The sequence below is a fragment of the Austrofundulus limnaeus genome, unplaced genomic scaffold (assembly GCF_001266775.1).
Source record: "Austrofundulus limnaeus strain Quisiro unplaced genomic scaffold, Austrofundulus_limnaeus-1.0 Scaffold49, whole genome shotgun sequence".
NCBI classification, from domain to species: Eukaryota; Metazoa; Chordata; class Actinopteri; order Cyprinodontiformes; family Rivulidae; genus Austrofundulus; species Austrofundulus limnaeus.
The window spans coordinates 1,399,499-1,413,305 of NW_013952451.1; the positions used below are offsets into that span (position 1 = coordinate 1,399,499).

The following is a 13,807-nucleotide window of genomic DNA, read 5'->3' on the forward strand; positions in this document are numbered from 1 at the left end:
TAGCTAAGATTGTGTGTTTATGAGTGGGCTCTCGTCTGCAGTGAGCTTTTCTTAATAGTGATTTTTAGCACAAGCACCCTCACAGTGACACAATTTGAGGAAATGTGGGGGAACCTTGTAGCGCATTGTACCCTTGATCTTGGTCTGAWTTTGTTTCTCACTCTTTTTTTCTAAAGAAAGTCAATCTAAGGGGGCCTTCAACAGTTAGAAACCACACAGTTKCCATCTTTATTGCTAAAGACATCCTTTCTTTGCTCTGGCATGATAGAACCCAGCAAAATAGAGTTTCAAAGCCACTAAATCACTGAAAACTCATGGATGCGATAGTGATCTTAACCAGTGGTTATGGATGCACAGATGATCAGTGCAAAAAACAGGCAGTGGCATAYTGTGATTAGGGATTCCAGTCCTCAGATCGGTAACCTACAAAATCAGTTATCTCCTCTCAAATCAGTCGCACTCATACACACACACCATTCAGCCATCATACATGGGCATGCCCCTCGACATGGTCCTGGCATGTTCAAACTACGCTTCATGAAACTTTGGCCCTTTTGCCTTTGGTCTGCCATCTGCTTCCAATAAACTAAGCCAGCCTGATTCCTCTGATGTTCCCTCCACTTTGAAAAACACAAGAAAAGAAAGAGCAAGCCAGGGAGACAGAGAGTGTGAGGGAGAGAGAGACAAAAATGAGAGCAAGTACGAGTGAGCCAGACGGACCCAAAAAGAAACTGAAATAAGGGGAACAAGAGAACATCTCAAACATATTATTACATCTTCCGTACTGCTGGTAAGGCCACCCTGATTGTGTTTAGAGTGCACCGGTGTTGGAAGGTTTTAATCCACAACTTTTCCACTTCGTGATTACTTCCATCGTATTTGTAATGGGAAGGGACAATGTTTCTCTTCCTAGCYTCACCCCTGCAAACATTAGACCACATTGCACCTTACCAACAGGCTCTGACAAAATAAAGTTTGTCAGTTGGTTAAATAAAGCATGCTCCTTGTGGTTTTCCAAAYTTTTTTCACCTTTTCCACTCAATAATCATGATGTAAATCTCAGGTTTGTTGTATAACTCAACAGAAATATRCTCTATATATCATTTGGGGCTTTGTAACACAGAACTGACTGTAAAATTCCTCTAGCTCCAAAGTGTTAGAGTAAAGAGAGGAAAGAAACTTTTTCTTCTTTACATTTTTAAATCCTAAAACTGTATGAAAGAGTCTAAAGAAAACACTGTTGATAAATCAAGCATGCAAAACCTCACACAATGTCACTTCCTGGGCTTTGTAGATTATTTCTGACAAAGTAAGTAAGTTAATTTTCTATCATTTTAACAGAAAAAAAGCTTCATGTACAAATTAATTGTTGCCATTACTGTTTTAGTAAAGTCTGCTTTAACAGGGCAACAATCATTTTTAACCATGCATTTGATATTTGGTATTACAGAGTCTCTGTGTGTTACACTAGTGAAATGTGATTAAATACATGATTAAATAACACTTTGTTTTTTTTTTCTTTGGTTTTCTTTACAGTAGCTTGTGAATGAAAGATCACATTATGTAGCTACATATTAAAAGGCCTACTATAAATGGGCTGTTTTTTGTAGAGTGTTTTTGTACTGACACTGTCAGTCAATGGGTTGGGGACACTGAGAAACATTCACTGGCCTGGCTGTCACCAATAGCCRTAAACACAATATTGAATGTGTCATRCCCTTCAGCCACTGCCAAGATAACTGCAGAGGGGAATGGTCAGCTCAGACGCTCTTTCCAAACATCAACTAGACCAGACTCTATCAGAAATAAAGATGTATCCATCGAGCCAACAAGGTTTCGACTCAGATTATGTAGAGATATTGTGGTACTGCAGAAAATGTGGCAAGCTGTAAGACCAAGACAGACTGAGGAGCAGACTGAGATGGAAAGATGGGGGCAGGAAGACAGATAGAGGGATAGAGAGGGTGAGCAGGATGGCAGACTGCCGAGCAGACGGATCCTGGTATGGCAGGAGTTCTCGGCAGGCGTCATCTGTCCCTAGCAGGCCCCCTTGAGCCGCCAAGTATTCACACCCAAATACCCTTCGCTGTTTGTCACAAGTGCTGCTTTAGATTGTCACCCACAACCCAAACTACTAAATACATTTATAATGTGAATACTATTAAAACTTCGAGCGTATGGCAATGTAAGAAACCCTTCTTCTGACTGCTTCCTTCTAGCTTTCACTCAGTTTTCTCAATGCCATTTGGTATTTCCTCTTAGACCGGTACGGTCTAGGCCAGCTTGGCTGAAGGTGCAAAGCGGCAGGGTACCATTGAGACAAGTGTCTCAAGTATGTAGGACACCTTGTCTATGCTGTGCCTGCTTCACACGAGCCCTGTGAGCGGAGTCATGAGGGAGCACCACGAAGAAGGAGTTTAATTAGGAGCAAGCCTCCAAAGGGGCCACAGAGAAAGACACAGAGCCAAGCAAGAAGAAAGAGCTTTTTTGCCTTCTTTCCACCATACCATGCTTATTTTGATCCATTTCTCTCTCATTCATTTACTGAATGTCTTCCTGTAGCATTAAAACATTTTTTATGTAGAAATGCTCTGAGGTTAGTATTTTTGTTTGCATATATTTTATTTTTCATCCATTTGTTACACACCATTCCCACACTCCATTCTGCATATAAGTTTGGTCGTTTTCTACAGAGTAAGTGATAAAAATATAATTTTGACACTTCGAAAAGAAAAATCAAAATACCATTTTTTTAAGTAGGACTTRCATTTATTTGAAAAATGTCATGCTGACAGTATAGTAATCACACTTGTATCAAATGGTTTTGTGTACAATTTTGGCCACAAATAAACCTCACCAAAGTGTGTTTGTTTGCTTTTTTATCTTATCAATAAGTTTATCTCAAAGTGGTGAGTTAAAGGGAAGAGTAAAAAGTATGGGAATGGCAAAGCAAGGGCAGTAAGGTGGTGAGGTGGAAAGCGCAAGACTGAGAGGTCCATTTATGGCTATTTAGGAACACCAACAGATCCCATTGGTTGTTGGGGTTATGTGTCAGTGTCTGGCAACAGGTGTGATGTCACTGAACAGGTGGACATAACTTGGATAAGTGGCATAGCATCCTTGAACCCTACCCCAAATATGTTGAGCTCTGCTGGAGAGCTAAGCCTGGGCCACATGCCTCATGGTCATATAATACTCGCACCATGGCTGCCTGCTAACCCATCAAATGCCCTGTGTGGCTATTGCCCAACCCCCTGCCAGACAAAAACTCAGTTGCCCCATATGGGTATCACCTTTAGCTTGGCCCTTGTTCCTCATTTCCCAGCATCTGCTGCGCCGCTGTTCTTCCTAGAATGGAAGTGAATCCCTCCCTCACTCAGCGCTGGTGGCAGTAGGTGGAAATCTAAGTTAGTAGGAAGAAAAAAAGTTGTTTTCACTTGTGTGCATTCTCATGTGATTCAAGGAAGGCCAACAGTTCATCTCTTGTCAGTTTGAAATGATGTGTTGCCAAGGCCGGGATGAAGCGACTCAAAAGAAGTAGCAAACTTTTACATCTCGCGTCTTTGCCAAAAAAGACAGCGTTTTAAACCTCTGCAACCCCTTTGTTCTCTTCACTCATCCTCCTCTGATAGAGCAAGAGTGCCTGATTCACTGTAGGTCTGTTAGGAGCCAGATCTCCTGCATCGCCTTGGTTGATTTGTTCGATGTGATTTCCTGAAAACTGTCAAAAGATATGAGAGGTGCTTTCAAATTCAGAATTCCAGATTTCCACTCTTGGGGCCAAGTGAGGATTCAGAGGAAGAAATGGAGAACCGGCAAATGTTGACACTTACAGTAGCTGCCTCGCCACGAGACGCCTCAGGAATCAAACAGTTATCACAAGCACACACACACACACAAAAGCGGCCCTCTAAGTTGACTAAAACCACACTCAAAACAGGCCTTTGTTGTGCTGACATAAGAGATAACTGGATTGTTATTTATTTTCTAAGCAGGCAGATSGCTCCTGTCATTTCTGCAGCTGCTTGTGATGGAGCAGCTTGCACTTGTATCTCCTCCGTGAGTGAGAGCTGACGGAGACAAACAAATGAGAGAAAGAAGTTCACTGAGATTAACTTATCTTAGCATCTACCTCCCTCTTTTCTCCTGCTCGGTCGTTCTTTCCTTTTTTCTTTTTTTTTCTTGACTCTAACACCCACTCTCGCGCGCCCACACATGCACACGCAAACACAGACTCATTCCCCTCCCACATACAGACACACACACACACTTGATCAGCATCAAATACAGGGTGTGCTAAAGTAAATTTAATTACGACTGTCTGATATGGAGCTTCAGATGAAAGTAGGAGAGCGCAGTGTGAAGCGACGACTGCATAGACAGGAGCAGGCCCGTGATATTCCTCCTGTAGACTAATCTCCCTTTATTAAAGCCAGGAGGAGAGAGGGAAGGAGGGTGGTGGTGGTGGGGGTGGGGGGAGTAGGAGGAGGGGGTGTCTTTGATGAGATCTGTAACTGTCAGCTACTGTACTTTTCTCCTCTCCCTTTCTGTCTTTGTCTCTCACTTTGCGAGGCAAATGAACACAGCACCTATCATGTGCACGTGCTGGCTGAGGCGCTGAGTACCATCGCACGCAGCAGTCCTCTCTGAAAGTTATCCCTGTTGTTAGGGTTGTCAACATTTTTGTTTAAAAAAGTGTGTGTTTGCGGAGGGGGGGGGTGTACATATGCAGCTATTCCTCTTTTTTCCGTTAAAGCTTTCTTTGTCTGTGTCTCTCCTCTGGTTTTGAGGGAGTGGTGAAGGACTGGAGAGTGTGGGTTTCTGCTATTTTTTTCTGCCCACTCCAACGGGGGCAGGTGGCCATCAGGTGGCCAAAACAGAAACTACCTCATTTAGAAGCACATATACCACAGCCATTCTCATTTTTAATTTAGAACTTTTTTTGCAAGTTCCCTTTTTTTCCTAATTTGTTTTTTGTTTTGACTTGTTGAATGTTGTTAAATCATATGTCATTTTAAATATTCAATTTCATGTTTCACTGTTGACTAAACAGCAAGTTTAACCTTGTGCCACCCTTTGTTTTTGGTTAACAAGAAAACGTTCAAAAGGGTTACAAATCCTAAACAAATCTTAAAATTATTCAGTTCCCAAGAAGAGAAAATTGGCTTTTATTTTTAATGTGTAAAATTTATGAGACTGCAGGTCCTCACTGGACTCTTTTTTATCCAGAATAATTCTAAAACATGTTTTCACACTCCATCATCATATTCCCGGATTTCGTTTTCCTGCCTCGATCCCCCTCAACAATGTTTTGAAACTGCTCTGTTTTCAGACGTTGAGAAAGAAGGGCCTAAACGGCTGTGACAGCCCAGACCCAGATGCAGACGACTCGGTTGGCCACAGCCCCGAGTCTGAGGAGAAGTACAGGAAAATAAAYGAAGACATTGATCTGATGATCAGCAGACAGAGACTGTGTGTAAGTACTTTTCAACGAACCCAGAGCCTTTATCTCACCTTTCTTTCCTCTCTCTCTCTCTCTCTCTTTCTCTCTCTCTCCTCTTCCTTCACCCACCCCACGCCTCCTGTCGCTTCATCCCTGTCATCTGTTCCTACCACCCATCGTTCCGTCCCCCCGTGTTTGTGTTTCCCCACCCCGTTCCCTGTGGTTGTGGGACCTGGCAGGCATTGAACAAGAAGGAGAACAAGGGCRGCGAGAGCCCGGAGCTCGAGTCTGCTCTCATCCTCACCCCACGCACTGAGGAGAAATACAAACAGATTAATGAAGAGTTTGATCACATGATAAAAACTCATAAGATACCTGTAAGTACTGGGTGAACGCAGCGCCGCCTCCTCAGCAGGCTAACCCRGCTAACCGCAATTGTTTGCCACTAGACTAATTGCACAAAGCAAGAGTGAGAGTAACCTCAGAGTGAGATTACAGTGTTTACTTGCAGTGAAGAAATTACAGTTCTTCAATTCTGCTTGCTTACATTTGAGGAACAGTCCTCTAATCTGACAGAAATGTAAACCCAAACCAGCAGGCATTTCCCCCTGTAATAATTAAGGACTTTCTCTTAAAACAAATTTTAACCTGACATAGTTCCCACCTTGAACCCGCGCTACCAGTATTGCCTTTCCTTGCTCTCTGGAGAGGTGTGGTCTGCATGTGTTTGTCCTTTTCCGCCATCAAAACACAGTGCTCAGTCACCAGCAGCATCGAGGGCAGGCGATGTGGCAATGAAACAGCAGCAGACCTTCACAATATTTCAAAAATCTTGCCATCTTGCTATAATTATYACAAACAAAGCCTTCAATAGCCTATGTCTCCTAATGGACACATAGGTCAAGACATGTCTGCTGCAAAACTTAAGAGTGTCAGTTCTGCAAAATAAGCTGACAGAAACCACAAAATGGAGGCCTATTTCTGTTAAAACTGAGCCTGCTTCTCATTCTGAATGCCCCATATTGGAATGGTTAGAAGTCTGGCGTTACAGAGAAAGACATAATTCCACAGTATATAAGTAAGAAGAGAACAGTAGTGTATAACCCACGTGGAGCAGAAGGCGATGTGGTTAGAAATAAGGCAGGGGCTGGTGAGTTGAGGTGGGGTGGCTTTGGGATCGGAGCTGGTGGGGGGGTTGGCGGGTGGACTCTGCACACAACAAGTGGCAGTTCAGCGTGTGGTCAGGGTGGCTGCCAAGCACTGGGCCTCTGGATTGCAGGGGACTGTTGGGGGGACTGTGGGGAAAGGCAAGGGAGGAAGATGAATGAAAACAGGAAGGATGGCACCAGTTGAAAGACAGCTTACAAACGGGGCCCTTCCATCCAGTAACGGGCTGTGCGCGCGCACAGGCGTGCTCGTGCAAGCTGCCTTCGCTCTACACAGAACATCTCACAGACAATCACGAGATTCAGAACTCTAATATGGAATCTGAGATGGAAGAAATTACACAGTGGATGGATGTAAATAAAACAGAACAAGGGACAGCCACTGGCTGGTTAGAAAAGAAAGCACCCGTCGGTTTTGGCTCACCCACTCTTGTGTGAATTTGCAGTTACAGTGAAACGCACGGAGGCCCACAGCGAAATGTGGTCAGAGTAACAAGCTTTGTATGTTAAAATAATATTTGGCCTGGTAAAAAAGCATCAGCAAATGGGGGGAAAAATCATAGAACTGGAAGCAGCGCTAGCCCATTTCCACCTAAAGCGGGSTTGATGATCTCCTTGATACAGTCCTTCCACGGCTCTAAAACACATGGAAATCATTTAGAGCGCTATTTTCTACTTCCTAAAGCTAACACGCAGGATCAACCACTTCCAGGGCACTCCCAGGGTTAAGCCTTACTGCCAAATGACACAATAAATATGACAAACTAGATGCCTGAGGCTGTCAGGCCACCTCTGCTCATGTTCCTGATGAGACTGCTGACTGATCTTCATCTGCCGTGCAAAACTTTTGGCATTAGGCTCTATGGGACAAAAAAAATTAAAAATAAATAAGCCTCAATGTCATTTCAGACACAATAATGCAAATAACAGACAAATATTAATGGATTTTTTAAAGGTTTTACRTCACAAATTCAAAAGGCAGAACCAGCAACTAAGTACTTTAGAACAATTTATGACAGTAGTCGCCTCCAAAGTGACCTACCTAGGCACATCAAATCGGAATGATAACGTGTTGCCAGGCAATTTATCATCCCGGGGGGGACGATTAGAATAACTGACAAGCAATTGTTTTTGTTTTCTTTTTTTGTGCAGAGCTTTCTTTATTCCCTTTCACCTCTTGTCCTATATATTCTGGGTTCATTTTTGTACATTTTCTGTCACCTGTACATGTTTTTATGTCCATTTTCCACTCTTGTAAAATTAGATGTCCTTAATAGCACCATCCTTACATTTCTTTGTGTTCCTGGAGTGTTTCTGAATCATCCTTTTACTCCTTTCTGAAAGCCCTCTTATTCCTTTTTTTTTTTGTTCATTCACCTGAATGGTTGTTATATTTAGTTTAATCACACTTGTGGCTTTTTTTATTTCCCATTTCTTTCTCAGCAGGCTGTGCCCCCATCAAACTATGACATGCCTGTGTCCATTCCTGCTAGCAACCAGAACAATCTAATCTACAGTCATCCCGGCGGGTCCCTCAGCAACCACAATCTGTTGCCGTTAGCGCACCATGGTCTACAGAGGAATAGCATGTCTCCTGGAGTGACACACAGACCCCCCAGTGCAGGTAACACAGGCAGGGCCTCACATGCACTCATGCATCCATGCACTTGTGGTTATCCCATCTGTTAATCCTCCCAAGTGTGTGTATGAACCTGTCTGTCATGCTAATAGACACAGACACATCAAATGTGTAATTTAATTTACGACAGCTACCCACAATATTCCACCTAAAAGCGGCAAATGAATCTAAAGTCTTTTCCTCCCACATATAATCACATATTCCCTACTTAGTATTTTGTCAAATGTAACAGTAAAATGATACTAAACAATGTTAAATCACAGCCCACGGTTATACTTATTTAGTGTGGGACTCTACACTTGGCACGTTTGGCACTGAGTTGCTGGTGACAAGCAAACTGAGCCTGTTGGTTTATTATTGTTCTCCACAGTTTTTGTTGGTTTTAATTATTTAAATTTTCTGCCCTTCTTGGCTTTAAGGCCGTTGCCTACACCCTCACCCTGTCATTACAACGGGATGCTAGAAAAGCCAGCGCAAACCAAATATGAGTTTTGGCGCTTGTAGCATCCATAGTGAACCGCACATTGTCCTGACCCTCCCACTCTTCCACCTCACATGTTTCAAAAATAATAAAGTGCCATTTTTCTTGGACAGTGCCTTTATGTATCCATTGGTTGTCCAGATGCTTTGCAGTAAAGTTAGTCCACAGTGATGCGATTAAAGTGAGAGAGAGACAGGAGGTAGAATGGATGCTACTGTACGTGGGTGTATATCCTCTAATGGGTTTCTCTCCTCTGCTTTGCTCGTTATTTCATCTTACAGGTGGCCTCATGGGCGCTGACCTCACCACTGGCGCAGGCACCAGTGCTGGTAAGAACGGTCTCCTCACCTCATACACAGATGTCTACCAACACGCACAGACACACACATTCATGTCACCCACTCACCCACTTGGGGCCATAAAACGCATGACTAACACTAACCCAAACCCAAGTGGAGAGTTTGTCCATGATGTGTTGAAGTTAGTGGTCGTGGAGTTCATCTGGGAATGTTTGTTTGGTGCCTTGGCTGTGACGCATCCTGCCTGCTTTCTGCTATAAAATGGTGAAACAAGTAGGAGATAACAGACGTAAAATAGCACTGCATACAGAAACAGCAGATTGACAGRTCTTTTTAACCAAATAAAAGAGTTGAAATGAATATCATTTGAATATAAAATACTATATGTTTTGCCTTCACCTAAATAAATTTAAGATTTTCAGTTTCTGATGGTGCCGTAAAGCAGCCAGTACTTGAAGGAACCCTAATGAGTTAGCTTTTGTTTGTTCATGAGTTTGTCCCTGAGGACATGTCAGGCGCAAGTTTATGGCAGAGAGACCCCCCTTTTAAAGGGTTAAATTTCACAGTGCATACAGTGCAGAGTGTAAAAATGGAGAATTGGGGGCGTCAGTCGGGCACAGCTGGGCAGCCTTGTCTGGCCCCCGAGGCTCTGACACGAGGGGTCAAYGCCTGGTTTCTCTGTCTGGTTTGCTCGTCGCACACACAAACACGTGTGCACGACACAACAGGGCCGTTTGTTGTGGCGTGTGTTTCCATTGACGGCGCTTCGCAGCGCATGCTTCAAATATAGCCTTTGTGTCGCCATGCTGGGGGAACAGAGGTGCTCTGTGAGCCCTTCGCAGCCGTGAAAAACACAACGCCGCGAGAGAGTCATGTGAAAGATCCCATTCAATGCGTTCTTAAATCTCATCTCGGGGGAAGGCAGATAGAGTGCGCTTGAGGGGGGACTCCAGTGATAAATGTCCACTGATGGTGGTAGCATGTGTGCAGGAGAAACAGTGGGGGATCACAGATGGAAATGTTCTGCGAACTTGGTCAGCCATTTTAATGATGCTCCTCTAACTTCAGAGTGAAATCATTTTAAAACWCCTTCGCATTTCACATCTCTATAACGTAAAAATGTTTAGAAGCCAATAGGTTGTTACCTAACTGAGTACTTAATTAGCGCTATGTTATTAGAAGACAGAAGGTTTGTGGATGCTTGTCTTGTGAACACACAATTTCATTTGTGACACAGTTGGCAAGAGTTAATGACAACTTTGACAATTATTTTTCTTTGGAACATTAGCTTTAAAATATGTGTTTTGATCATGACTGGCAAAATCTTGACATTTAGATTGTGAATTTTATCAAAACACTGTTATTTTTTTCTCCTTCTATGCAAATATGGCTCATGAAACCCAGATGTGGGGGAGTATTCAAAACCACCAAAGGTCCCCAGGTAATTCTAGGCTACTGTAAATGGGGCACRTCACTGAAAGGCTTAGTCATCATGTCTTTTCTATAGAAATATTGCAGGCAGTGTGTACACACATGTGTTTGCCTGTTTATGCAGTATATCTCTAATCTGTCATTGCCTCTGCTAGCTAAAAAAGGAGCATGAAGAGAAAGAGAKCTTATAAGAGGAGCTCCGTTTTTAGGCCCCAACTTGTGAAAACCTAACTGCGACCATTTGTACAATTAGGTAGCTGTCGTCTGTGCTCCAATCAGCACTCTCCTCACCAAAGCTCTGTGAGGAGCTAACGAGAATCCCCTGTCACCTCTCACCTTGATCACACACCAATTACTTGCTTAAAAAAAGTTACATGCTGGGTGCAACGGTCAGACACTGGCGGTCAAAGGCACAGAAAACGCAAGCTGAAAAGCACGTGTACACCAACTGACAAAAAAAAAGTCACATACAACGGATTAAACCATGTCTGCTTCAGCCTCGGCTGCACCTCACACCAACTGCACAAGTCGCAAGCGTGAATGTGACACCATAAGTTCAGTTGGAGAATTCAGGGTTGAATGCACATTTGGCCAAACCGCAACGGAAGCGTGTGAGCATGGGGAATAGAATGGAGCGCGCCTGTTAGACCACAACAGGACATCAGAAATTTGTTCAGTAACAGTAAAATGTACACGAGTTTAACCACACCTCCCCTTTTTTTAATGTGTGTGCAGGAGGGAAAGAAAGAGAGAATGAAGACTCTGTATGGGGCCTTGTCAAACACATCTGCCTCAAAGTGCCCCCATCTAACCGTGGAGCCAACCAATGTTGACCTTAGCTGCACCCCAACACTTCAGAAATAGCATAAAGCTGTTTATCTGAATCTCAGATCAGATGTTGCTCTCTGGCTCTTTCTCTCTCTCTCTCTCTCTCTCTTTGGGACTTTTACATAGCAGCAAAAAAAAGACTCCTTGCTAAGCTATGTTTAATTTCAGTACTTCCTCTAAATAGGTGACGCCAGCCAGCTAGATTTTGCAAAGCAGCACGAAACGAGGAGAGTGGAAATCAACTCTGGGTATCATGTCTTCAGATGATTTAGCGATTGAGCCTCTATTGAATGCACTCACCCTAAAATCAGGAAGATCACGTTGCAGAATGAGAAGATTTGAGTCCCAGTTCTTGCTTCATTAGTATAATTGGCCTGTGATTTTACTTTGGAAGTGCTTAAGGACTGGCCAGTGCCACTCATGATTATAGTCTTCTAACATATAATTGACTAGACTGCAGCCATCTCCACAGGGTGGCAATACACAGATGTCTGATTAACCGCCACCAAGATGAAGTCCGTGTCTCTTTGGGCAAAGTATGTATTAATGTCTCTGTATAGCCCACTGTCTATTTTACTCATCTGTACAGAAACAGTGATGCACTTCCTGCTGGGTTATTTATTAACGTATGTGTGGTGTGTGTGCATGTGTGTGTGTGTGTGTGTTTTACTTGTGAGTGAGGTCTCATTCATCTATCTCCACATGCACCCACTCAAGTCTCATAAAAGGCCAGTCGTAAGAATGAGAGAGCGGCAAAACTGAAGAGGCAGCTGCCTCTTTGCTAATGTTAGAATGACATTGGAACTAAGATGGTCCATTACAAAAAGAAAAAAAAAAAAAGAAAACGTGCATCCATATGCTTTGCTTGTGTATAATCACCCATGCATCATGCAAAGCTTAAACTGTGTTAATGTACTCTTAATGACACACAAAAACATTGGTGGATCGGTACACATGCCACATAAAATGACAAAGTTTATGTTAACAGCAGCTTAAACGTGTTCGCCAGTAATGACACAAACGCACACGCGGTGACGTAGAGCTGTTTTCTTGTTTTTCTGTCGCCCTCATTTTCTTTCACCACTAGCGGTCRTTTACTCTTCAGATTGTTCAAAATTGAGCTTTTGAGACTTTTCATTTCCAAACAAAAAAAAAAAAAACCTCGCTCTCAAATTAAACAAAGATCAGCGAGGGAAATTGCCCAGGAAGACATCTGCGACTCATTTTCCCCGGAGTGTATGATTAGGAAATTCATTTATGTCTAACGTATAATTCCTCGTCGTCTTTCAAGTGGGAATGTCCACACGGTGCCCTGTGTTTCTACCCCTTGGAAGAAAAAAGAAGGAGTAAGCGGAAAAACAGCCCAAACTGAGTTAGAAACAAAGACTATGATGGTTGCAAAAAATAAAATAAAAATTAAATGCTCCACTTTTAGATTTCTTTCTTTCTCTTCTTGATTATTTGACTCGAGGTGACCCCTACAATAACATTGATAGGATTTCACCCAATTACTTTTAAAGCAAGAAAGTGGTGCATTTTTGGTGCAGCSTGTATAGCGGATAGTAAATCTGGTAACAACACTAAGTTGGGGTTTTGTCAGAAGCGTTCTTAGCTCTGTTTTCCCAATGATCTGTCCTGTCCTTCTGTGGTCCTGCTGCCCATAATTAGAGGTTTTTCTAAGATTCATTTACTGTTGCTGAGCACATGAAGTCTGCTGACAGTGACAAATGTAGAGGGTGTGGATGAGTTCATTGTTTAACTTCCTAACAAACATTTGGGATCACGAAGGCAAAAACAGTACATCTGTTTGACTGTTTGTTCTGCCACGGTGCCCTTCCATGAGTCCCCGTTTACTGTAAGTGCTCCAATAAAAGTCCCACCACTGGGAAATAGAAATGAGATCGAAACACTGAAAAGGAGCACAGTGGAAAAATGGTTTCCTGTAATTCTTAATGAAGCTACACTATCATGGACAGCAGTCGTTTTAAGACTCATTTACTGTAACTTTTGAAGAGGGTTTGGGAATACACAGCTTATGGTTTTATYGTTAGTGGAGAAAACTGATGTGTGTCTGTGTCTTTTCTTTGTTCTTGTAGGTAATGGCTATGGAAATCATCGTAACTCACCTGGACTGCTAGTCTCCACCGGTGGAATGAACAAGAACATGCAGGCGAAGTCTCCCCCACCTATGAACCTGGGCATGAACAACCGCAAACCTGACCTTCGTGTGCTCATCCCCCCTGGAGCAAAGAACAACATGCCYTCCATTGTGAGTAATCTTTGCATCTTTAATTTCATGTCATCTTTCTTTTGTTTTCYACATCTGCTTTCTCCTTTGTTTGTTTTCCGACCCGTAATTTAGTTTTTTCATTGTATATTTTCTTTCATGTTCTCTCTATCTTATTTTCTTTTGTTATTTTATCCTTTATTTGTATATCAGACTTGGGCTGATAGATTTATGATGGTAAAAAGTTTCAAGAAACACTTTTTTCCCCCATTTATTCTTGGTCTAATGCTCAA

The 13,807-nt window shown here is 42.8% G+C and overlaps 1 protein-coding gene across 7 annotated transcripts in view; it reads left to right on the forward strand.

Annotated features, from left to right (window-relative positions):
• The window catches only part of mef2cb (myocyte enhancer factor 2cb), a 71,907-nt gene that overhangs the window by 50,779 nt on the left and 7,321 nt on the right, over nucleotides 1-13,807 (forward strand). For 2 of the 7 annotated variants that reach the window (XM_014008378.1, XM_014008379.1), the window contains 5 exons: nucleotides 5,333-5,476; nucleotides 5,683-5,820; nucleotides 8,053-8,233; nucleotides 9,011-9,058; nucleotides 13,384-13,556. In XM_014008378.1, the coding sequence (XP_013863832.1) occupies nucleotides 5,333-5,476; nucleotides 5,683-5,820; nucleotides 8,053-8,233; nucleotides 9,011-9,058; nucleotides 13,384-13,556 (684 nt within the window). The remainder of the gene's footprint in view (nucleotides 1-5,332; nucleotides 5,477-5,682; nucleotides 5,821-8,052; nucleotides 8,234-9,010; nucleotides 9,059-13,383; nucleotides 13,557-13,807) is intronic. The other 5 variants (XM_014008381.1, XM_014008384.1, XM_014008385.1 and 2 more) reach the window with 5 other exon arrangements.